This window comes from Heterodontus francisci, chromosome 9 (assembly GCF_036365525.1).
Source record: "Heterodontus francisci isolate sHetFra1 chromosome 9, sHetFra1.hap1, whole genome shotgun sequence".
In the NCBI taxonomy this organism is placed as follows: domain Eukaryota; kingdom Metazoa; phylum Chordata; class Chondrichthyes; order Heterodontiformes; family Heterodontidae; genus Heterodontus; species Heterodontus francisci.
In genome coordinates, this window is record NC_090379.1 from 76,647,049 (window position 1) to 76,672,328 (window position 25,280).

General features: G+C 40.7%; 1 protein-coding gene across 2 annotated transcripts in view; it reads right to left on the reverse strand.

Annotated features, from left to right (window-relative positions):
• The window catches only part of scfd1 (sec1 family domain containing 1), a 209,582-nt gene that overhangs the window by 18,830 nt on the left and 165,472 nt on the right, over positions 1-25,280 (reverse strand). For both annotated transcript variants that reach the window (XM_068038345.1, XM_068038346.1), the window contains 3 exons: positions 17,948-18,001; positions 14,056-14,108; positions 11,925-11,958 (listed from right to left, as the gene is read on the reverse strand). In XM_068038345.1, the coding sequence (XP_067894446.1) occupies positions 11,925-11,958; positions 14,056-14,108; positions 17,948-18,001 (141 nt within the window). The remainder of the gene's footprint in view (positions 1-11,924; positions 11,959-14,055; positions 14,109-17,947; positions 18,002-25,280) is intronic.

The window sequence follows — 25,280 nt, forward strand, 5'->3', positions numbered from 1 at the left end:
TCCACCACTATCCTCGTCCACCTGGCTGAACTTGTTCTCACATTGAACAACTTCTCCTTCTACTCCATTCACTTCCTTCAAGTAAAAGGTGGGGGTTGCTATGGGTACCCACATGGGTCCTAGTTATGGTGGGGGTAAAGGAGGAGTGGACCAGGGTGTTGCGGAGGGAAAAAAGATAAAATGTATGCTTAATTTTTTAAACTCAGCCTTTTAAAAAAAAACTTTGACCTTGTTTTGTTTTATTGCTGTATTGTGATTACAAGCCAGAGAAAACAGTGGCGCAGTGGTTAGCACCGCAGCCTCACAGCTCCAGGGACCCGGGTTCGATTCCGGGTACTGCCTGTGTGGAGTTTGCAAGTTCTCCCTGTGTCTGCGTGGGTTTCCTCCGGGTGCTCCGGTTTCCTCCCACATGCCAAAGACTTGCAGGTTGATAGGTAAATTGGCCATTATAAATTGTCACTAGTATAGGTAGGTGGTAGGGAAATATAGGGACAGGTGGGGATGTTTGGTAGGAATATGGGATTAGTGTAGGATTAGTATAAATGGGTGGTTGATGTTCGGCACAGACTCGGTGGGCCGAAGGGCCTGTTTCAGTGCTGTATCTCTAATCTAATCTAATCACTCAAATTAAATCAAGTTAATTTTATTGGAAATGAACTCAGAAAACACATTTAATCTCAGTTTGAACCAGTAATCCCAGATCAGGGACAATGCATGTTAAGGACTACCCAGTAAGCAACTTCAGATCACCAGTTTTATCTGCCAACCTGTGTAATGCTACTTAAAGGATTTTCATTCAAACTCACAGCAAATGCTCCATTTTAGCTCATTTGAAACAAGCTACAAGAAACAACTTAAATGCATTGTGTAAAACACTGCAATTATACTTCAATAAGGTCTGCTTTAAAGGGCTAAAACAAAAGTTTTCCCATACTGACAAACCAAAGCTGTAGCACTGTATTTTTACAGATGTTATTTGAATTACTGGATCCCAAGATCCCAGCATCTTACTTTTATAACTACGACTGCAAAGCATGAGTCAAGTTTGGGTTACCAGACAAATGGCTATATCTATAACCTACACTCATCTGTTTTATTAGGAGATAATAAAGGTCATGGATTCAATGTTACAGCTTGTAATAATCTATTCTATGCTTGCTGTATCATTCCATGATTCTCAGGCATACCATAACTGAGCCAAGTACTTCTACAAAGATCGTATAATGATCACAAATTTATTTTTTGCAACATATTAACTTTCTCTCATTCCACAAGTGGTAAAAGGGGATCTTGGGCAAATGGTGACAGCAAGAGCGGGAGCTGGGCCAAAGCGGCGAGAGTGGGAGGAGGGACAAAGTGGCGAGAGAGGGTGCTCGGATAAATCAGTGAGTGCGGGAGCTTGGATAAAGCCCTGGCAGCGGGAGATGGGACAAAACGGTGAGAAGCTTGGATAAAGCGACGAGAATGGGAGTTGGGATAAAGCAGAAATTGGAAGAGTAACATCAGAGTGCCGAGACAGAGTCAGAACTTGTGCAGATTAAAAAAAACTTAAAAGAGCAGGCCGTGAAACCAACATAACAAAATATGAAAAAGTGATGTCACGGTGAGAATGGAGGAGGAGCTGTGAGGGAGAGTAAACCGTAAGTAGTCTGTTTTTTTTTGACCAAAGTTGTCTACCGAAACAGATTAGAAATGGCAGGGCAGGATATGTGTCGAGACTGAGATATGTGGGAGTTCGTGGACAGTGAGACTTTCTTGGATTCCTACACCTGCAGGAAACATCTCTGCCTTGAGTTACACTGGGTCAGAGAGGGAAGGATACGACTGTTAGGGAGCCAGGTAGCCTTAGGTTGAGGAGGAAGTCTCTCAGTTATTGGCCCTGTTCACCAGGTATTACATACTCACTACCTGTGAGGACTAGTAGAAAGACTCGAGGGAAGACAGCCCAATGGCTCAGAAATCTATCAAAGGCGAGGGGACAAAAAGCAGAATAGAAATGTGATCGTAATAGGGGATTATATAATTAGGGGGACTTTAGTTACCCAAGTATCGATTGGGATAATTTTAGAGTAAAGTGTAAGGAGGGTTGGAATTTCTGAAATGTGTTCAGGTGAACTTCCTTGATCAGTATGTTCTCAGCCCAACCAGAAAGGAGGCATTGCTGGATTTGGTGCTGGAAAATGAGGTGGGTCAAGTGGACCATGTCGGGAAGTAATTGGATAAGAGTGATCATCGTATCATGAGGTTTAGACTAGTAATGCAGAAAAGCAAGGAACAAAATAAGATAGAACGTCTAGATTGGAAGAGAGCTAAATTTCAACTACCCCAAAATTAAATGGCCAGAAAAGGTAGGTGAAGGGGATAAGAAAATAGAGTTCCTACAAGTGTACAGGACTTCTTTCTAACCCAGTATATGTAAGAGGCCCAACAAAGGAGGATTTGCTCCTGGATCTTGTAAAGGGGAATGAACCACAGCAGTTAAGAGTAGGGGAACATCTAGGCAATAGTGACCATAACAATAACATAGCTTAGGGTAATAGTTGGAGAAAAGCTTATTTTGAGGGGCTGAAACATAACATGGGAAAGTAAAATGGTCAATATTGGCAAACAATGATGTAGAACAGCAATGAGAAACATTTGAAAAAATGTTCAATAGGGGCCAGGAAAACCTTTCTGCTAAAAAAACAAGAATAAACTAAACAATAATGAATAAGGACACAAGGGAAAAATGAGGGTAAGGGAAGTGACATACACTAAGTACATGGACAGCAGGGGAAAGTGTGACAAGGGAGAATATCAAGAGACTAGGACAGAAGTGAAAACAATTAGTAAGAAAAAGAGGAACATAAAACAAAATTAAAAATTATTCTACAGACACAAACAAAAAGGAAGTCATGATGGGAAAACGGCCATTAAGGGATGGCCAGGACACAATCACAGGCAGTGATCGTCAGATGGCAGAGATATTAATTATTTTGCTTCAGTATTAACCAGGGAGACAGATGAAGTGGACATGACATTGGAAGATGAGATTAGAAATGATGTAACTGCATTTAAAATACAGAAAGGAGAAAAAACATTAAACTAAATAAACTAAAAGTGGATAAAATCCCTGGCCTGGACAGACTGCATTCACATATAGGAACAGGAGTAAACCATTCAGCCCATTGAGCCTGCTCAGCCATTCAATTAGATCATGGCTGATCACCTTACAAAATGCCACTTTCCCATACTATCCCCATATCCCTTGATGTCATTAGTATCCAGATATCTATCGATTACTGTCCTAAACATGCTCAATGATTGAGCTTCCACAGTCCTCTGGGGGTAGAGAATTCCAAAGATTCACCACCCTCTGAGTGAAGAAATTCCTCCTCATCTCTGTCTTAAATGGCCCTTCTTCTGAGACTATGTTCCCTAGTTTTAGACTCACCAGTCAGGGGAAACATCCTATCTACATCCACCCTGTCACACCCTGAAAGAATTCTGTAAGTTTCAATGAGATCATCTCTCATTCTTCAAAACTCTAGAGAATACAGGCCCAGTTTCCTCAATCACTCCCCATAAGACAATCCCGACATCCCAGGGATTAGTCTAGTGAGCCTCTGTTGCACTCCCTCTATGGCAAGTATATCCTTCCTTAGGAAAGGAGACCAAAACTGTACACAATACTTCAGGTACACTCTCACCAAGGCTCTATACAATTGCAGTAAGACTTCTTTACTCCTGCACTCAAATCCCCTTGCGATGAAGGCCAACATACCAACTGCCTTCCTAACTGCTTACTGCACCTGCATGTTAGCTTTTAGCGACTCATGAACAAGGACAATTAGATCCCTTTGGACATCAATACTTCCCAACCTCTCACCATTTAAGATATACTCTGTCTTTCTGTTTTTTCTACCAAAGTGGATAACTTCACACTTATTCATATTATATTCCAACTGCCATGTTCTTGCCCATTCACTTAGCCTGTCCAACTCCCCTTGAAGCCTCCTTGCTTCCTCCTCACAACTTACATTCCCACTTAGTTTTGGGTCATCAGCAAATTTGGAAATATTACATTTGGTACCCACATCCAGTTCATTGATATAGATTGTGAATAGCTGAGACCCCAGCACTGATCCTTACGGTACCCCACTTGGGTCATTCTCAGGAAGGCAGGTTGTTACGTCTGTTTTCTGTCTGTTAACCAATTCTCAGTCCATACCAGTAGATAACCCCAATCCCATGTGCTTGAATTTTGTTTACGAATCTCATGTGTGGGACCTTATCAAAAACCTTCTGAAAATCCAAATACACCACATCCACTGGTTCTCCTTTATCTATGCTACAAGTAACATCCTCAAAAATCTCCAACAGGTTTGTCAAACATGATTTCCCTTTTATAAATCCATGTTGACTCTGCCCAATCATATCATTATTTTCTAATTGTCTAGTTATCTCATCCTTTATAATAGATTGCAACATTTTCCCTACTGCTGACGTCAAACTAACACGTTTGTAGTTCACCATTTTCTCTTTCCCTCCTTTCTTAAATAGTGGGGTTACATTTGCTACTTTCCTTTCTGCAGGAACCCTCCCACAATCTATAGAATTTTGAAAGATAACCACCAATGCATCCACTATCTCTATAGCCACCTCCTTCAACACTCTAGGAAGTAGCTCATCTGGTCCAGAGGATTTATCAAACTTCAATCCAGTTAATTTTTCGAGTACTACATCTTTATTAATACTTCTTTCAGGTCCTCATTTTCACAAGTCTCTTGGTTCCCTAGTATTTCTGGGAGATTTTCTGTATCTTCCTCCCTGAGGACTGATACAAAGTAATTACTTCGTTTCTCTGCCATTTCCCTATTTTGCATTATAAATTCTCCCATCTCTGCCTGTAACTGACCCACATTTGTCCTTACTCATCTTTTCCTTTTCACATACCTAAAGAAGCTTTTATAGTCTGCCTTCATGTTTCTCGCTAGTTTGCATTGTCATGCTAGGCCCCCACCTGCCAAGAATGAGGCACATTAATTTTGTCATGAACATTGATTTTAAACTGTTACTGGAGTGAAGAAAGGATTTGTTAAACAGATCAGCCGCGGGTGGAAAAGACATTTGTATATTAACAAACACTGATTGGAAGGACAAAGTACTATTCCCTGACACATTCTACCCACAATGGACCTTGATCACCAGGTATTGTGTGTAAGAGGTGCGTTCCAGAGACCGCTAAGGTGATGCAATCCAAGACATGGTCAGACCAGTTAGTCACATGACTAACCTGTTAGGCAACCTGAGTTTTCTGAATTGCACAAACCATTTGAACTGAGAGAAAGTCTGTTTGCTCCTGAACTGAGAAGATCTCTCCTGTTCTGCTCCCATCTTTTTCTCACAAGCCTCTGAATCCACTGAAGACACATGAACACTAAGAGAGATAAGTCTCCTACATGGTTTAATAAGAATACTGGGCCCCAACGAAAAGCATGAACTACCTACAATCAAGACTCTACAGTGAGCTCGAAGAACCATAATAAAACTCTTCAGATATTGTCTCAAACTTTTCCACTTCATTTCTTCTCCTCTGTTCTGTCTCTATCTGCATGTGTCCATGCTAGCATGTGCACGTCGTGTACCAGTAGGTGTTAATCGAATTAGAGTTTAAGTTCAAGTTTAATAAACTTAATCTTTTTTTCTTTAAACCTAATAAAGCCTGTTTAAGCTGGTTTCTTTGCCTTATAATTGCAAAGTGGTGAACAAGGATTCACCAAAGGGGAGCTAAAAACACAGTGTGTTTAAAATAAAACCCTGTTAACAGTAAGACCAGGTCAAGGCTGAAAGGGAATCCTAGACCTCCTTCTCACCTGGTCATAACAGCATTCATATTCACTTTTCCCTTTCTCTATCAGTTTCTTGGTAATCCTTTGCTGGATTTTAAATTGCTCCCAATCCTCTAGCTTGCCACTTTTTCTGGCAACTTTATAGTCACTTCCTTTGATCTTATGCAATCTTTAACTTCTTTTGTTAGCCACGGTTGATTCACCTTTCCTGTTGGGTTTTTGCATCTTAGAGAAATGTATAATTGTTGTAGACCATGCAATACTTCTTAATACTAGCCATTGCCTGTCTACCGTCAAACCTGTTAGTGCATTTTCCCAAGCCACCATAGCCAACTTGCCCCTTATACCCTCATAGGGTTGAAATTTATGGTGCTGCCCGCGGACGTAAACAATGGTGGTCCGCCTGTGTGATCTACATGTCGTGGAGCTGCCACACTGGGCTGTCTGTCCCCTACAATGGCGTCAGCAGCCATTTTTAAAGGGCTTCGAGCCCTTCCATTTAATTTAAATATTTAAAGGAAGAGGTTGCAAAAAATGTTAAAAACATTTATTTGCCCCTCTCCCACCCCCCCAATAACCATGCAATGATGCAATGCATTACTTGCCCTCTCCCCCCCCCAAAACACTTCCCCTGCCCACCTGACCTTCCCCCCACCCCCAAACAAATTCATAATCTGTGCACTGTCATGCTTCCCAACATCCCCTACACCAATCAGATGAGTTTGACCCCGCTCCCCCCATTCCGCACTGGAAAACCTACCTGCTCCCCCATCCCCACCAGTGTTCTGCCTCAAACCCCTGGACAGGGATCCGAAAGCACCAAAGTGCCGGCCACTGGCACCAATATCGTTCTGGCATGGACGGTGGGAGCGCGACGGTCATTAATTCAGGTTAATGTAATTTACATATTGAAATTGGGCTCTCGTCATCGAGCGGCGGGAGGGCCAATATGAGGCCTCGCCGCTGGTGGCAATATGGGGCCGGGCCTTCCCGGTGTCGAGGTCTGTGGTGGGCCTCTCCTGGAGGCATTTTCCAGCCCCCCCCGCCATGACCCCTGACGTCGGAGGGTCCGTAAAATTCAGCCCATAGATTCCTTTGTTCAGATTTAAGACCCTAGTTTCAGAATGAATTTTATCATGTTCAAACTTAATGTAAAATTCTATCATATTATGGTCACATTCTAAAAGAATTTAGGAAAGAGATAGCAGAGGCTCTATTGCACAAATTTATAAATTCATAAAAGAAAAGGGTGCATTACTAAAAGACTGGCAGGTAGCTAACGTTATGCCTATGTTTAAGAAGGGAGGTAGAACATGTCCACAGAAATTATGGATCATAGATAGAACATGTCCACATAAATTATAGCTTAACATTGATAGTAGGAAAAATAATGGAATCCCTCCCAAAGGAGAAAATTGAAAAACATCCAGAAGCCAGGGCGGCACAGTGGCGCAGTGGTTAGCACCGCAGCCTCACAGCTCCAGCGACCCGGGTTCAGTTCTGGGTACTGCCTGTGCGGAGTTTGCAAGTTCTCCCTGTGACCGCGTGGGTTTCCGCCGGGTGCTCCGGTTTCCTCCCACAGCCAAAGACTTGCAGGTTGATAGGTAAATTGGCCATTGTAAATTGCCCCTAGTGTAGGTAGGTGGTAGGAAAAAGGTGTGGATGTGGTAGGGAATATGGGGTTAATGTAGGATTTGTATAAATGGGTGGTTGTTGGTCGGCACAGACTTGGTGGGCCGAAGGGCCTGTTTCAGTGCTGTATCTCTAAATAAAAAATAAATAAATAAAAATATAACAAAGAATAGTTAGCATGGATTTCAAAAGGGAAAGTCTTGCTTGACCAACCTCACTGAATTCTTTGAAGGAGGTTAGGCAGAGTGTGGACAAGGGTAATGCAGTAGATCTAATACATCTAGATTTCGAAAAGGTCTTCATTAAGTACCACATAATAGACTAATGAATAAGGTCAGAACATGCGGAGTCGGGGACAAGTAGAAGAATGGATGAAAGACAGAAAGCCGAGTGTAGGGGTAAAGGGTAGTAGCTATTTAGAGAGGGAGAAGACAGAAAGTGGGGTCCCACAGGGATCAATGCTGGGACTACTGTTGTTCACAATTTATATTTACTATTGACTTTGGAATCAAAAACACATCTAAATTTTTGGATGAGAGGGATAGTCAACATTGAGGAGGACTGAAACTAATCGTGAGATTACATTAATAAACTTGCAGAATGCGCATAGAATTGCCAAATAGGTTTCAACTTAGCTAAGTGTGGGGTATTACGTTTTAGTAAGAAAAATAAGGTGATCATATATTGCTTGGAAATAAGAATCTACATGGGATAAAGGAGCAAAGGGATCTGGGAGTACAAATACACAAATCAATACAGGTTGCAACACAGGTCAATAAGGTCATAACAAAAGCAAACCAAGCAATAGGGTTTATTTTTTAGAGGGACAGAATTGAAAAGCAGGGAAATTATGTGAACTTGTATCGAACCTTGGTTAGACCGCACTTGGGAATACTCTGTGCAGGTCTGGTCACCATATTATAAAAAAGATACAGAGGCACTGGAGAGGATGCAAAATAGATTTACAAGGATGATACCAAAACTGTGAGGTTATACGCATCAGGAAAGGATGAACAAGCTGGGTCACTTTCCTCTTGAAGTACAGAAGGTTCGTGGTGGGGGGGGGGGTGGAGGGGGGAAGGTCGGGATCAGGAATTTACCATTTACCTTTTTGGGGAGGGGGCTGGGGGGTGAGAAGAGGAAAAATAATTAACTGTTTATTCATTGGGGAGGGGGGGGGGGGGAGATGGGATTGCAGGTGTGAAAAATTTTTAAACATTTTTAAACAAACCTATGCCTTTAAACATTGAAATTAAACTGAAGGGCTTGAATCCCTTTAAAAATTACACTATCACTTGACTGGGAGAGGAGACAAGAAAGATCTTGGAAGGACTCTGCCATTTCACCGAAGGGCCGGGCACAGAGTGGACTGGAGTAAATCTCTCTCCGCTCCAACCTGTTCTTGATGTTTGATCATCATATTATGTTGGCTCAAATGAGATTGTGAACTCATTACTTTGGAAATCACTTGTATGACTGTATGCCTACCCGCTCCCTGAAACAGCACATTGGAAGTCTAATATACTATGCTACTGTAGTAGCCTAAAGTTTGTCTAGTTTTGTATGAGAAATATATTTTATCTAAAATAATTTTTGAAATGTCACTCAGTCAGAGGGTGCAAACTCACGGCTGCTTTCCCCACAACTGGTCTTATCTTCAGTTGTCAGATTTGTCTTAACAATGTTGAGCTTTCCTGTAATTCAGCCCCCTCAGCCATTTCTTATGGATTGTTTTATCCTTAAGATCAGGATTTTCAGAGCAGTTGATCATGCCATCCTTCTTCATTGTGTTTTCTCCTTGGGACGACCTAAACAATTCCAATGCAGCAAGTGCATCTCCAACAATGGCTTATCCATCCACCTCACTCTGTCAACTTCAGAGTTGCACAAAGATCTATTCTTGATCCATTCTGCTTCATCATCACAGTGATGGCTATCATATGTATGGTCACAACTTCCAGTTCTATCTCTGCATCATTTCCCTTTACTGTCTCTGTGCTGTCTGACATCTGAGTCATGATGATTCAGAATTTCCAACTGAACATCAGGAATAACAACGACGTTTTCTTCAGATCCTGCCAAAATCTCTCATTGTCTTGACACTGGCCCTATCTTTGTCATGACTGAACCAAGCTGTGGAAAGCCACGGCACCCTGCTCGACTTAGAGCTGAGCTTCAAATCTGATACTCTAATCATCACCAACACTGCTTTCTTACGCTTGGCAACATTGAGTGCGCCTGCTTCCATCTCAATGCTATAGCCACAGAAACATATCTGAGATGCATTTCTCCAAGTCTCCCTTGCTGGCCTTCCGACTTCCATAAACCCCAATTCTAGAAGACTACTCTAGTTCCCTTCACCTTCAAAAGTATCAATGACAATTCTTTTATCTCTAATAACTTTGAATGATTCAAAGAGTGAATGAATTTTAAATTTAGTGTTGGATATTGTAAATTGAGCTCCTCACATAGCTCATGCATACTCACACTGACCTAGTATTACAGGCTGTATAAAATCTCATTCTGTGAGATGTTTTTCCTTTTGTGCTTTGTAATGCAATATATTTTTTCATGAGCACATTTGAGTTATCTACAACTCATCATTTTCATAAGAGTATATACTATATTGGGGAAGGCATTAGATACTTCAAGTACAGGTTATGCCAAATAACAACTATAAAATTGGATACAATTGGATAAATACTAGCATTCAAAACTGGGACCTCAGTGAATCGTGTAAAATTCATCAAGATTGTTGATAGATGAACTGAAAGTAATGGAAGTGGTGGTCACTACGGCAACAACCATGGCGTGACTACTAATCTAAATTAATTTTTAAGCTTCGACCCATATCACAAATGATAAAACCTAATTTCTTCCCATAGGTAATTAACTGAATGTAAAGGGGAATTAGCTGAGCTGCTAGAATTATTTTCTCTAATCTGCTTATAGTGCAATCTGCAATGAACTGAAAACTTGCTTCAGATAAACATAGGAAAATAATTCATAACCTTGGAGAAAGTGCAGTGGATAGACTTAAAAAACACTTCCAGCAAATACTTGCATGTAGACCTTGAACTTCTTGGAAATTTTTGGTCTAACTATAGAGTAAGAGTAACATTGTGCCGATCCCCCAATCAATGCACCCCCAGGGAGGAAATTTGTGAGTAATTGATTTACAATGGCTTTACACTGAAACATCGCTACAAGCAAATTTCCTCAATCGTTTGCACCACTTCGGAGTTACACCTGCTGAAACTCACTGCTGCTCATTTACACAGCTCCAACTCCCATGCGAAAGACTAACTCATTATGAGTTTCCTGGATTTATGTAAAGAGTACACTGGTGTAGATTTATGCCCAAAAATTTAGAAGCAATTAAAAAAAAAATTCTGACGGAGACCTGCACTAAACCAAAGTGCTGTCTAAACAGCTGGCATGCTCTTCCCAATGTGCATACTGATGTTATATATAATAATGGTAGAGGAAAGGGAACAGCAGAGGCTGAGGCCAATGAGCTCCTCAGAATATTTCAGCAGAAGTTCCTCCTGTCAGAAAAACTGGTGCAGAAAGTGGTGTAAGTTTTGGCGTAATTTCTGCTCAACTGTGATTTAAGAAATCTGGGGCCATAGATATATTAGAGGTGACTTCAAAAACAAAATTAAGTATAACCATTCAAACTATGATTCTTCTATATCTGTATATATCTGTAGACTAAAGGTATATTTAGTTTAGTTTAGAGATACAGCACTGAAACAGGCCCTTCGGCCCACCGAGTCTGTGCCGACCATCAACCACCAATTTATACTAATCCTACACGAATCCCATATTCCAATAACATCCCCACCGGTCCCTATATATTTCTTTACCACCTACCTATACTAGGGGCAATTTATAATGGCCAATTAACCTATCAACCTGCAAGTCTTTGGCATGTGGGAGGAAACCGGAGCACCCGGAGGAAACCCACGCAGACACAGGGAGAACTTGCAAACTCCGCACAGGCAGTACCCAGAATCGAACCCGGGTCCCTGGAGCTGTGAGGCTGCAGTGCTAACCACTGCGCCACTGTGCCGCCCAGTGCTGATGCAACCTCCATCAACTATAGATATCAGAATAAAACGCTAATAAACTTTGAAACATACGGACAGAATGAAATGCTGGCAATTAGTGACAGCAGGAAAAATTGGCAGCTGTTGTTTTCCAATATGCACACCAACAAATTCCAACTGTATTGCCTTGCAGACACAAAACAAATGGTCACTTTTCATGAAATTCCTCATTTGAGATGACTTTTTACTTGCAGATTCAAAATTTAATATTTTCAATGTGGTTGCAGTCATTTACCAGTTGCAGTTATCCTGCCAGTTCTCCAATATCCTCAGTGCTTATGTCAGAACTCATTAAGGCAATTTTCAAAGCCAGTCCAGTGTCTTTAAACTATGTGAGCAACCGACTTACCTCTTGGAATGGATTCTTGTTTCTTGGAACAGAGCTGCAAAATCAGGCAAACAAAGTTATTGACAGAATGTTAATGGCAGTACAAACTGGTCATTGGAAAATGCTTGGACTGAAAATATGTCTTATAGGAAAAAAGTACTGTAAAACTGAAATTTCCATCTATATTTTCTCCAGCTCTCAGTTATCCCATATACTTTGGGCTACATAACAAGCATGGCTGCAGATTTGTGCTCAAATATAGGTTAAGCAGCATGATCATTCAAATTTAGACGAATGTTTTCACTATTTTGTTATTAATGTATGAAGCATCAAAAATTAAAACCCTATTAGTTCATACTTTAAAAAAACGCTAGTTAAGATTTTGTGCACATTTACACTACTTCATGTCCTTCAATTAATAGTATACATTGGATAGATATTAAACTTTGGTTGCCTAATGATCACAGGTGCCCAACAATGGATAATTTTTATGGATTTTTGAAAAGTTTAGACAATCCGTATGGTATTCAAAAATAATTTAACATTCATTATGCTTCCAAAGTTAGTTTGATAAATGATACTGTAATTCAATACTTTGACTTTCTAAATCCATTTATTCATGCATATATTGTGTAATACAGAAGAAACTGCTTATAAGCTTTTCCAGCCTTGAGGTTACAAATAATGGGCAGACATTTATAAAGAAACTGATTCGCTACTTTTCAACAAAACAAAGCTATTGCACAATAACTTTAACAAGTGTTTCTTTAAATTTATTAACAGTATACAAAAGCAATTAGTTATCATAAACTGTGACCTTCCACATATATCAAATGTTACTGCAGAACTGCTCAAGCTGATTTTATTAAAATCATAATTCTATCACAATTTAAACTCAAGCTTATACATCAAAATCAAAAAGGTATCTGTACTATGTACAGCCTGTAATTTTTTAAAATATAAAGTATGCCAATTTATTTATCTCATGGCAGGCTGCTGCAAATTTATACCCTTTGCAGCATATTTCAAGTTAAATTTTGTGAGAAGTGTTCAAGAATTGTTATACCAGTACTTTAAAAAAAAAGTAATTTACAGCAATAGATAAACCTAGATCTTTGAGGATAATAGGCTTTTATCCCCATCTTTATGAAAGTGCATATTTTTCCCAAAAGATATTTTGCTAAACCTTCAGCTTGTGACACAATCAGCAAAGTTACGCTTCCCCGAAAGTAAAGTTTTTATCCCCCTGTCCAGAAGATGGTAATTCATGCTAGGGTATGATCAGACTGGTTTTGGCTGGTCTTTGGCACCTTTCTGAAATGGCCATTCCTCAAATGGAAGTTAAGATGGTGAATGTCTGGAGGCATGTCATGGCTGAGTCCCATCCTCTTGTTATTGTACACCCAAAAAGGCACACATTTTTGTGTAGCTTCACTAGATAGCAATCAGGAGTCTAAACCATGACTGATTTCTCGATTGTTATTGCCCAAATCTAAGAGACATTGAGGCTAAAATTAGCTAGACCAGAGATTAAACTTGGAATCTGTCTCAATGGTATGGCTCTGTACTACACCTTATCGGACATTTAACCTTTGATTTACTGGGAAATCCAGTACGGAGGGGTTTTAATGTACACTAAGAAATAAGTTAATCTTGTAATATTTTGGGAATTAATGCTAGTGTATTAGAAAGATGAAGATTTGCTGCAGTAATCCAATGACACTGTGTGTCATTGGGTAAAATTAACAGTGGATGGCACCAAGATATTAAAATAATTTGTTGTTAATCTCAGTCTGTTGGGCAAAGCACTTCCTCACAAGAAAAGTGTCTTTGAGAATTCAAGGAAAAATACTAAAGTATATGATAATTTATAATTCTTGTAACAGATTTTTTAAATTAGTGCCCTTGACTGGAGTGCTCCTTTGAAATTGTACTCTGCTACATGGAAAAAATAAATATTGCAGACACATATTCCACTGTAAATTGTTTACAGCTTATTTTACACAACCAGTTGTTTTACAATTAAAAAAAAAAATTCACTGCGCAAATTCTCTTGACTTACAATATCCATCCCATTCTATAAAATTTTCGGTATGTGCTCTTTAGATATAACGTACGTTTGCTGCTATGTAGTAAATCATATTGAACTTACCTCTCACTGCCACGAAGCATTTTTGGATCAAAATATCTGTAGTCATCAGTTTCCTATAGAAACAACATTGAGAATTTTAGCCCACAGGTAGAATTACACCATGAAAGGAATGGTGGGGGCAGTGTGGTGGTGGGGGAAAAGCAATTTTGCAAAATTGTCACATCATGTTAAAATGCAATTAATATTCTTCATCTTGACTGGTGAAGCATGCAGTTCACAAAATCAGACTGTCAATTTGAGTTACTGCTTGTTGACATGTTCTTAACTACCTTGTTACAATGTCACGGTGCAGTTAACTGTTAAGTTTAAATTTTTGAGCTCCAGCTTCAACTTTGCACAAACCTAAACTTTCTGATATTTAAAGAACAGATTTTCTTCAAATTAAAAATGCATTGCTACATGACATCAGCATGTAAAAAGAGCATTGATCATGTCACTAGCCATGGAAACACATACTGTGCAGTGAGTTGGTGTTTGGATGTTTAATTCATTCCACAGATGGCAGGACTAGCAACCCACCACTAAAATATTCATTACACATCTCAAAAAGACTTCCTTAGTTATAATAGGTGCCAAGAATCAAAGCATTAATCCAAAGCCTGTTTCAATCTGTTGGCTAATTTAAATTTTTTTTTTATACAGCTGATTGCTGGAGATCTAGTAATTAAAATGCAATATACAAAATAATCAGCATTAGCCAGTGGCTTATGTTTAAACAAAAGTTAGTTTATTTTGCTCCCTGTATAGATCCCCCAGAACAGAGCATGATTGCAACTTGCCCAGAGCTCTGTTAATGCAGATGCAAGATAGTAGTTTGGGAAGATATGCTTTTCAATTGTTCCCACTCCCCAGTAAGGCAAAGGTGGCTTTTTCTGGGAGTACAGCCAAGATTTGTAACTCACCATGTGGGAGACTGCAGAGGTAATTGCATTCTAATTGCCTTACACAATGTGTTGACAGGCTAGTGTATGACACTGCATCAGCTCATGCCATTAAGTTCAACGACCAAAGCGACCAATTTAAATGCTTGGTTCATGCTGTGATTTATTGGCAACTCTGGGCTGAATTTTACACCACCCCAGCGGGTCGGATGGTGGCCCAGAGTCGAATAGTCAGATGCCGCTCGAAACCCCAGGCGAGTTTGATGAACAGTCTATAATGGATATGCGCTCACGGCACTTCGGCTGCAGCAGGTGTCATGCAGATCTTTCAACAAGGAGTATAGCAATAGGTCTATTTGGATTTTGAATTAGCAGTCTAACAGTAGAAACTTTACTGAGAATTCCAGAACTCCCAGAAACACAAAAGGCAACTGAAAGTCACTCCTGAGGCAGAGACTTCTCAGAGACTGGAAGTAAAAAGGAAATTGCAACCTCCAACAATGCAAAGATTCCTTTTATAGGAACATAGGAACAGGAGGTGGTCATTCAGCCCCTCGAGCCTGTCCCGCCATTCAATGAGATCATGGCTGATCCACAGCCTAACTCCATATACCTGCCTTTGGCCCATATCCCTTAATATCTTTGCTTAACAAAAATCTATCTATCTCAGATTTAAAATTAACAACTGTTCTAACTTCAACTGCTGTTTGTGAGAGAGAGTTCCAAACCTCTACCACCCTTTACGTGAAGAAGTGCTTCTTCTCCTGAACGGTCTGGTCCTAATTTTTAGACTATGCCCCCTAGTTTTAGAATCTCTAACCAGTGGAAATAGTTTATCTTTATCCAGCCTGTCTTTTCCTGTTAGTATCTTGAAGACTTCGATCAGATCACCCCTTAACCTTCTAAATTCTAGTGAAAACAGGCCTAATTTGTGTAATCTCTCCCGATAACTTAACCCCTGTAGTCCAGGTATCATTCTTGTAAACCTACGTTACACTCCCTCTAAGGCCAATATATCCTTCCTAAGGTGTGGTGCCCAGAACTGCTCACAGTACTCCACGTGGGGTCTAACAGGGTTTTGTACAGCTGCAGCATAACCTCTGTGTCTTTATACTCCAGTCCTCTAGATATAAAGGCTAGCATTCCATTAGCCTTATTGATTATTTTCTGCACTTGCTCGTGGCATTTTAAAGATCTAGGCACCCGAACCCCCAAGTCTCTTTGGACATCCACTGTACCTAACCTCTTCCCATTTAGAAAGTACCCTGCTCTATCCTTTTTTGGTCCAAAATGGATAATCTCACACTTGCCCACATTGAAATCCATCTGCCACAGTTTTGCCCACTCACCTAGTCTGTCAATATCTCTTTGCAATGTTATGCTATCATCTAGACTGACGACAATGCTGCCTAACTTTGTATCATCAGCAAATTTGGATATATGACTTACTATACCATCATCCAAGTCGTTAATGAATAATGTGAATAATTGAGGCCCCAACACAGATCTCTGCGGGACACTAGTCACATCTTGCTAATCGGAGTACTTACCCATTATCTCCACTCTCTGTCACCTACCACTCAACCAACTTCTTAATCATGTCAATAATTTGCCCTCAACTCCATGGGCTTCTACCTTAGTTAACAGTCTCTTATGTGGGATTTTATCAAATGCCTTCTGGAAGTCCATATAAATAACATCCATAGACATTCCCCTGTCCACCAGCTTAGTCACCTCTTCAAAAGATTCAATGAGATTTGTCAGGCACGACCTTCCCGTCATGAATCCATGCTGACTGTCCCTGATTAACTGAAATTTTTCTCGGTGTTCAGTCACCCTATCCTTGATTATAGACTCCAGCAACTTGTTCACCACAGATGTCAGGCTAACTGGTCTGTAATTTCCTTGGTTCCCCCTTTCACCCTTCTTAAAACGTGGAGTGACATGTGCAACTTTCCAATCCAGAGGGACCACTCCTGAATCTAGGGAACTCTGAAAGACTATAGTTAGGGCATCTACAATGTGCTCGCCTACTTCCTTTAACACCCTTGGATGGAAACGGTCAGGTCCTGGAGATTTCTCACTCTTTAGTTCCATTAATTTCCTTGTTACTGATGTTTTACTTACGTTAATTGTATTAAGTTCATGTCCCCTATCGGCTATTAATTTTTCCGGACTTCCGTTAAGTTATCCTCCTTTTCAACTGTAAATACTGAAGCAAAGTAATTGTTCAACATGTCTGCCATTTCCCCATTATCAATGACAATATCTCCATTTTCAGTTTTTAGTGGGCCTACATTGCTCTTGACCACCCACTTTCCCTTTATGTAACTATAAAATTTCTTCTTATTGATTTTGATGTCCCTTGCAAGTTTCCTTTCATAATCTCTTTTAGTAGCCCTTATAAGCTGCTTTGTGACCCTTTGCTGGTCTTTGTATTGATCCCATTCGGCCGGATCGATCCCATTCAGCCAGTTTAAACCAGTTCTAGTCATCGTTACACACAGTCAAACTGATACAATACAACATGTGACCTGTCTCTCTTGCTGTTGCTTAGGAAACAGGCTTGCAGCTCACACACTGTTCCCAGAGAATATAAAAACTGCTCTCAGTCTTAAAAACACACCTTTAGTTTTTTTAACAGAGAAAAAGAAAACACTTCCATGACAACATGAAACTGTGAAGGCTGTTTCACACAAAAGGGTAGTGAAAATTTGGAACCCTCTGCCCCAAGAGGACATGGATGCCGGGCCAATCACAATTTACAAAACTAAGATCAATAGAGTTTTGTTTGCTGAAGAGCATCAAGGCATGTGGAGCAAAGGCAGGTAAAAGAAACTGAGGTATAGATTAGGCATGATTCTAATGGAATGTGAAACAAGCTCGAGGAGTTAAGTGGCCTACTCTTGTTCCTATATGTCTATATTCTTGAGTGAGGTACCGATACTGGGATAATTTTAACTTTCATCTTGTATTTCTTATCTTATAAGGTTAATAGGAATTCTACTCACAGGATTGGATTTCATCTCTATTAGGTAGTCCAAGATACGAGTCACTGGTAGATTCTGTAAAGGAGATAATCAGAAATTCATGTCATTGGCTATTAAGAATGGCAGTGCAATATTCATAAGGGTTCCAGCAGTTTTATTAAACTCCTTTTATAAAGATTATTTATTTATGCTGGTGTTTATATTATATGAATCACAGTTTCTGTCATTAAAAAGATTAAGAATGACATGTTAAAAAGGATCACACCATTATGTTATTTGTTTAGTGTAGATATCATCCCAAATCAATGGTACAGAGTGAATGGGCTGCTGAAATCTACCATAATTCCCACTGCCAATCTCTCTCGCAGAAAAAGGAACTACAGCAAAATAAAACTCACTTGCGTTGAATCTAACTACACAATATGAATAACACCAACTTGTATTTATATCGCACCTATAACGTAGGAAAATATCCCAAGGCACTTCACAGGGGTGTTACCAAACATAATTTCACACTGAGCTACAGAAGGCGCTATTAGGGCAGATGACCAATAGCTTGGTCAAAGAGGCAGGTTTTAAGGAGCACCTTAAAGGAGGAAAGAGAGGTAGGGAGGCGGCGAGGTTTAGGGAGGAAATTCCAGAGCTTAGGGCCTTGGCAGCTAAAGGCACAACTGCCAATGATGGAGCAATTAAAATTGTGGATGCTCAAGAGGCCAGAATTGGAGCAACAGGGGTCTCGCGGAGGGTTGTAGGAGATTACAAAGGTAGGGAGGGCCAAGGCCATGAAGGGATGAAAATTTTAAAACTGAGGTGCTGCTTCACAGGGAACCAATGTAGGTCAGCGAGCACAGGGGCAATGGGTGAACGGGACTTGGTGTGAATTAGGACAAAGGCAGCTGAGTTTTGGATGATGTTAACCTCACTGAGGGGTAGAACGTAGGTGGTCAGCCAGGAGTGCATTTAAATAGTCAAGTCTAGAGGTAACAATGGTATGGATAAGGGTTTCAGCAACAGATGAGCTGAGGCAGGGGTAGAGTCAGGCAATGTTACACAGGTGGAAATAGGAAGTCTTAGCGATGGTGTGGATATGCAGTCAGAAGCTCATCTTGGTGTCAAATATGGCATCAAGGTTGCAATCAGTCAGTTTAAGTCTCAGATAGTTGCCAGGTGTAGGGATGGCATCAGTGACGAAGGAATGGAGTTTGTGGTGCGACTGAAGGCAATGGCTTGGGTCTTCCCACTAATTAGTTGGGAGGAAATTTCTGCTCATTCATTACTGGATGTCGGCCACGTTGTCAGCCAATTTAAAGACAATGGAGGGGTCAAAAGAGGTGAAGGTGAGGTACAGTTGGTGTCGCGGCATACATATGGAAACAGATGCTTTGTTTTCGGATGATGCCACCGAGGGGCAGCATGTATATGAGAAATTGTAAGGGCTAAGGATAGATCCTTGGGGTACACCAGAGGTAATGGAGCAGTAAGTGAAGCCATTGCAAATGCTTTGGCCATGACTGGATAGATAAGAATGAAACAAGGCGACTGCAGTCCTACCCAGCTGGATGACAGGGGAGAGGCGTTGAAGGAAGATGGTGTGGTCAATCGTGCCAAAAACTGCAGACAGGTCGAGGAGGATGAGGGAGATAGTTTATCTTTGTCACAGTCACATAGAGTGTCATTTGTGACTTTAATAAAAGTTATTTGCTATTTTCAAAATAATAGGGCAAATGGTTTGTTATTCTCTAGCTCCAGTCAGAAACAGATTATTCACAATTTCCTGGACATTTTATGCAAAATTGTAGTATTTAGGCAGCAAACCTCATTGCACATGTTAAAGATAGAAATTCATGGGATTTGTCAGACTTATTGAAGGCCATTTTCCTTAATTAGAAAAACAGAAGCACAACTGGTCAGCATTAATTTATTTCATTTCAATTAATGTCGTTATTCCATGTATACATTTACAATATACCAAAAATCTTAAACAAAAACAAGAAATGCTGGAATCATTCAGCAGGTCTGGCAGCATCTGTGGAAAGAGAAGCAGAGTTAACGTTTCGGGTCAGTGACCCTTCTTCGGAACCGAAGTTCCGAAGAAGGGTCACTGACCCGAAACGTTAACTCTGCTTCTCTTTCCACAGATGCTGCCAGACCTGCTGAGTGATTCCAGCATTTCTTGTTTTTGTTTCAGATTTCCAGCATCCGCAGTATTTTGCTTTTACCAAAAATCTTACATCTGTACATACCTTCCTGTTCTCCCATTTTTATTAAATCTATCCACAATAAATTCTTATGCCAACATTTATAATGAAACTGTCTCTGTAAATTTTTGCACAGTAATGACACTATCCCAGCAGTAGTGGTTCTGTGGTTCCTTAGTTTTTGCATCTCCTAGTTCCTGAACCTGCACTGCAGACAAACTATTCCTCTCCTTCCCAAATTGCAGTAAGTTTGGCTCAGTATAAATCATATCAAATCAAAGATAATTGACAGACTTTAAAATAAGGACTGAATTATGTCTACATGCACTGTTCCAGTCATCCCTGGTTCTCTAACCCTGCTTCACCAGAAGACTAGACATGGTCTTAACTCCCTTAACGCAACACCATGGGAGATTGACTAGTCATAAAAAAAGGTGGCGGAAATCATTATGATAAAAACATTCAAGCATTCAGATAACAATAAGCTACTTGAGCTCTTCTCTCATAGTATATGACACTATCTGAACACCAAGAGATTACTTCCTTATAATCACTCCCAATCATTATCCTTTATCAGACACACATTTTTAGAAAGGTTTGATAATGAAGTTACAGGATATACAAGTTATCATTTTGCATTCTGCCATCACCTGGGCAACAAGAAGTGGAGTAACCACCAGTACAACTAGCTGCCTGAGCTCTGAGAATAACTCAGCCAAGAGTTGCTTCTTCTGAACAACCATCCCATTCCCAATACACCATCAATCCCACAATCCTCATCATGACTGTCTATACTACAATCACTTTCCTTCAGTCCAGCCTTAGGAATCCTGACTACAAATGAGAACACCAAGACAAATCCCAGAAAACAGAAACTTTGCTTCAGCAACTCGATTCAAATTTGAATACGAGTTAACTGGAATAAATAAGAATCACCCTTGTAGAACCCTCTAATGCCTGCCTTGTGTGCTTGATTACCTATCCTAGTGCTCCTATAAGGTGCAAACCCAGTGACTGCAGTTTGAGAGGTGGAGGGCGCAAAGGTTTCGATTGAGGGCATTTCAGATGGCCATGGTGGGTAACCTCGAATAGCTGTGGGCCTTGCGGGGCCCACTACAGACTGCAGCATGTTGCCCAGCTGGCTGTGTGGCATTGAGAAGGACACTGGGTCAGAAGCTGGAGTGGGTAGTTGGGGTGCAGGCAGGCTGTCATCCTGAGAGGGGAAAACAAGAGCCGCGCTATGCAGCCAATACCACTCTTCTGGACTCAGGACTCCTACAGCTTTGCATGAGAAAACAGAGTGCAAGAGTGACATGGCACTGAAAACCCAATCAATGCTGGCCCTCCCCTATCTGATTCAAGATGGCTGCAGTGTGCGTGTCAGGAGAGGCTCAACAATGGTGGGTGCTACTGTTGTGCTCATGTATTCAAGTCTCATGGCTCTTCTAAACTCAACTTTTCCTGCTTCATGTGCAATATTAGCCAGCTGCAGCAGGTATCAAACACTTCTTTCAACGATGAGCACAGCAATAGGTCAAGTTGAATTTTAAACCCTAGAGTCTCTCAGTCGAAACTTTACTTCAGCAATACAAACGGTTGCTTCAAAGGGTTATTTCCTCCTTAGGCAATTAACTTGGCCTGTAGCTCCTTGTAGAATTTTCTGCTGAGAGAAATAGATAAGTCTTCTTCAGTAGCACCCTATGCTGGTGAGTCTCTCAAAACTGTTTTTTTCTGTTTTTTCCACACAGTTAAATTGTTATAGTATACCATGTGACCTTTCTCTCCTGCTGTGGCCGAGGTAACAAGTGGAGCTGGCACACTGTGCCTCAGAAATCCAAAAGCTTCCCTCTCTGTCTTAAAGGCACACTGTTTTAATCCGAGGAGAAAAAAAAATCGGCTCTTCGACACCACATAGTTTACATTTGCAATCAAAAGCAATAATGTGCATTCATATAGAAGCAAAGGGATACAAGTACCTCTGTACACAAATCACTAAAAGCTAGTGCAAAGCTACATAAGTAATCAGAATGTCGAATGGAATGTTAGCCTTTGTCTCAAGATTGTTGAAAAGCAAAAATGAAAAAGCAATGTTTTTAGCTGTACACAGCCTTCGTCTGACTGCATCGGGTATACCAAACTGAGTTTTGGGCACCGAACCTCAAAGATATATTGATGTTGGAGGCGTGTTACGATTCCATAAGGACTGTTAACTTTTAAAAAGAGAAAGTCAAATTCCCAGTCATTACTGAACGAATTACATCACAAGGTTTCACATTTTACATAAAAACTTTACTGTACAAGAGTTAAACAAAGAAAAACACTGCTAAATTGACATTACAACTTGAGACACCTATATTTTAGACTTAAAATCTTATAGAACACTCCTGTTTGACTTTTACTTCCATCCCTAGAGTTCCCCTATACTTTACAGGATTTTGGTGGGTTGTCACTTCTCCTGGGACCAATCCAAAGTGTACCACAGCTCTTAGGGACTTACTTCGATTCCTTAGTTTCTCAGGTATCTTCCGAGGTATGAGATCACCTCCTGAATCTGGACTTCTCAGCATGAGCACGGGCCTGCCTCAAAGCAGAAACACCCCAGGTTCCCGATGGCCTCTTTGCTGCTGAGTCCAACTGACTTCCAAAAACCAACTGCTTTTCCAAAAGCCAACTGTTTGTCTGTCAGCAAGCACACAGATCAAAACACCAACAGGTACCCCCTGCATCATCTATCTCCATTGCACTGTGGTACATATGGGATGCCCCAGATAGCAATTTAATCCAATTACCTCCACTCCAAAACTTCTCTTTGTTTTTGGAAATCATATGAATAATTTAAACCCCTGATCGAGGCAGCTGCAGACAGCCATCTCCATCAAGAAGTTCAGAGGGGTTCCCATTGTTTAGAGTCTCCGCACTTCCTATTATGATTTTATAAAATAAACATGGGTCACCTTTTGAATTGTAACCACCCTAAGTTTGTTTCACAGCTTCTCAAATGAGGTGTTTTCATTTGTCTTGCAATAAAAATAAATTTCCAAATTAAAAGTTACCTCTAGAAAATGAATACAAACCATGAACAAGACGATCTCAACAGGGGGCACAGTGCAGCTTCACCAGAATGATAACAGAGAATTAAAGGTTAAATTCTGAGTTCAGATTGCATAGTTTTGTATTTCTTTGAGTTTAGAAGGTTGAGATGCAATCTGATGTGTGACATCGAATTTTTTTGATCAGTAAGAGTGTCGAAAGATAAGGATCAAAGGCAGGTAAATGGAGCTAAGGTACGTATTATCCATTATTTCACTAAATGGTGGAGCAGGCTCACGTGTCTAAATGGCTTATTTCTGTTTCTATGTTCCAATGTATATTCAAATATTACTTCTCTACATATCTACTGCATTCTAAAATAAATATTTATTGGCTTCAAGAATGCTCAACAATATGCACCTTAATTACTATTTTCTGGTTTCCCCCTTCCATGCCCCAACTGTACCTCCTTCTGTATCTGCCCCTGGAAAAAAAATCATCCCCCAATTCAGTCACAACTGTCCTTTCAAAATCTCAACTAGCTAGCCTTTAGCACTCCCTTCACTAGAACATTTCTGCAGCTACTGATTTACTCAACCACATCCTCAACTCCACTTCTGATGCTCTAGACCCCAATAAAACTATTGTGCTCTCTTACCATGGCTGTTCCCTCGGGTATGGCCTTCATCTATGCTCTAAGTCCAAGGGATGCAGGCTTGAAAGGATGTTGTGGACAACTGGCTTAGCCATTCACCGCCAGATCTGGCTGGACCACATAAAGTACTCAGGCCCTGTTCTCATCTGTTAAAACTGTTCACTATTCCAGGAATCCTGGAATGCAAAGATAATCCCTGGTTTCTTCCTCTACTTCAACTGTCTTCTGAATCCCTTCTCCTCTGTCCTCTCCACCCTCACTTCCAACAATGTGCCATGAGTTTATGGACTTCTTTGTCACTATCGAGACCATTTGTCATGCAGGCCCCCACCTGCCAAGAATGAGGCATATTAATTTTGTCATATGACATTAATTTTAAACTGTTGCTGGAGTGAAAAAAGGATTGTTAAAAAAAATCACCAGACACTTGGCTGGAAGGACATTTGCATACTAACAGACAGTGCTTATGGAGACAAAAGGCTATTCCCATGTCCACTTAACCCGCAATGGATTTTCATCACCAGATGCTGAAAGCTTAAGGAAGTGCATTCCAGAGATTGCTCGGGTGATACAATCCACAAAAGCCAGGACTAGTTAAACCAGCTGGTCACATGACCAACTAGCTGGTCCAGGGTTTTTTTGATCGAGCCACAGAGAGTTTGAACTGAGAAAGACTGTTTGCTCCTAAAGTGAGAAGACATCTCTTGTGTGCTCCCATCTCTTTCTCACAAGCCTCTGGACCCACTGAGGACACATGAACTGCAAGAGAGAAAAGTCTCTTCCACTGAACAAGGTTTAAGAAGAATACTGGACCCCAACGAAAAGCAAGATCTATCTACAATCAAGAACTTTACAGCGAGCTCAAACAAGAGTAACCAAAACCATCTTCAGATATTGACTCAAACCTTTCCATTTTATTTCTTCTGCTCTTTTCTGTCTCTATCTGCACGTGTACTGCGTATGCATGCTAACGTGGGCACATCGAGTATCCGTAGGCGTTAACCGAATTAGAGTTTAAGTTTAATAAAGTTCAACCTTTTTTCTTTAAACCTAAGAAAACCTGTTTGGCTAGTTTCTTTGCCTTATAATTGGAAGTTAGTGAACAAGTATTCACTAAGGGGGAGCTAAAAAAAACACGGTGCTTAAGATAAGGGCGGCACAGTGGCGCAGTGGTTAGCACTGCAGCCTCACAGCTCCAGGGACCCGGGTTCGATTCGGGGTACTGCCTGTGTGGAGTTTGCAAATTCTCCCTGTGTCTGCGTGAGTTTTCTCTGGGTGCTCCGGTTTCCTCCCACAAGCCAAAAGACTTGCAGGTTGGTAGGTAAATTGGCCATTATAAATTGTCACTAGTATAGGTAGGTGGTAGGGAAATATAGGGACAGGTGGGGATGTTTGGTAGGAATATGGGATTAGTGTCTCTTTTGGGCCTCCTTATCTCGAGAGACAATGGATACGCGCCTGGAGGTGGTCA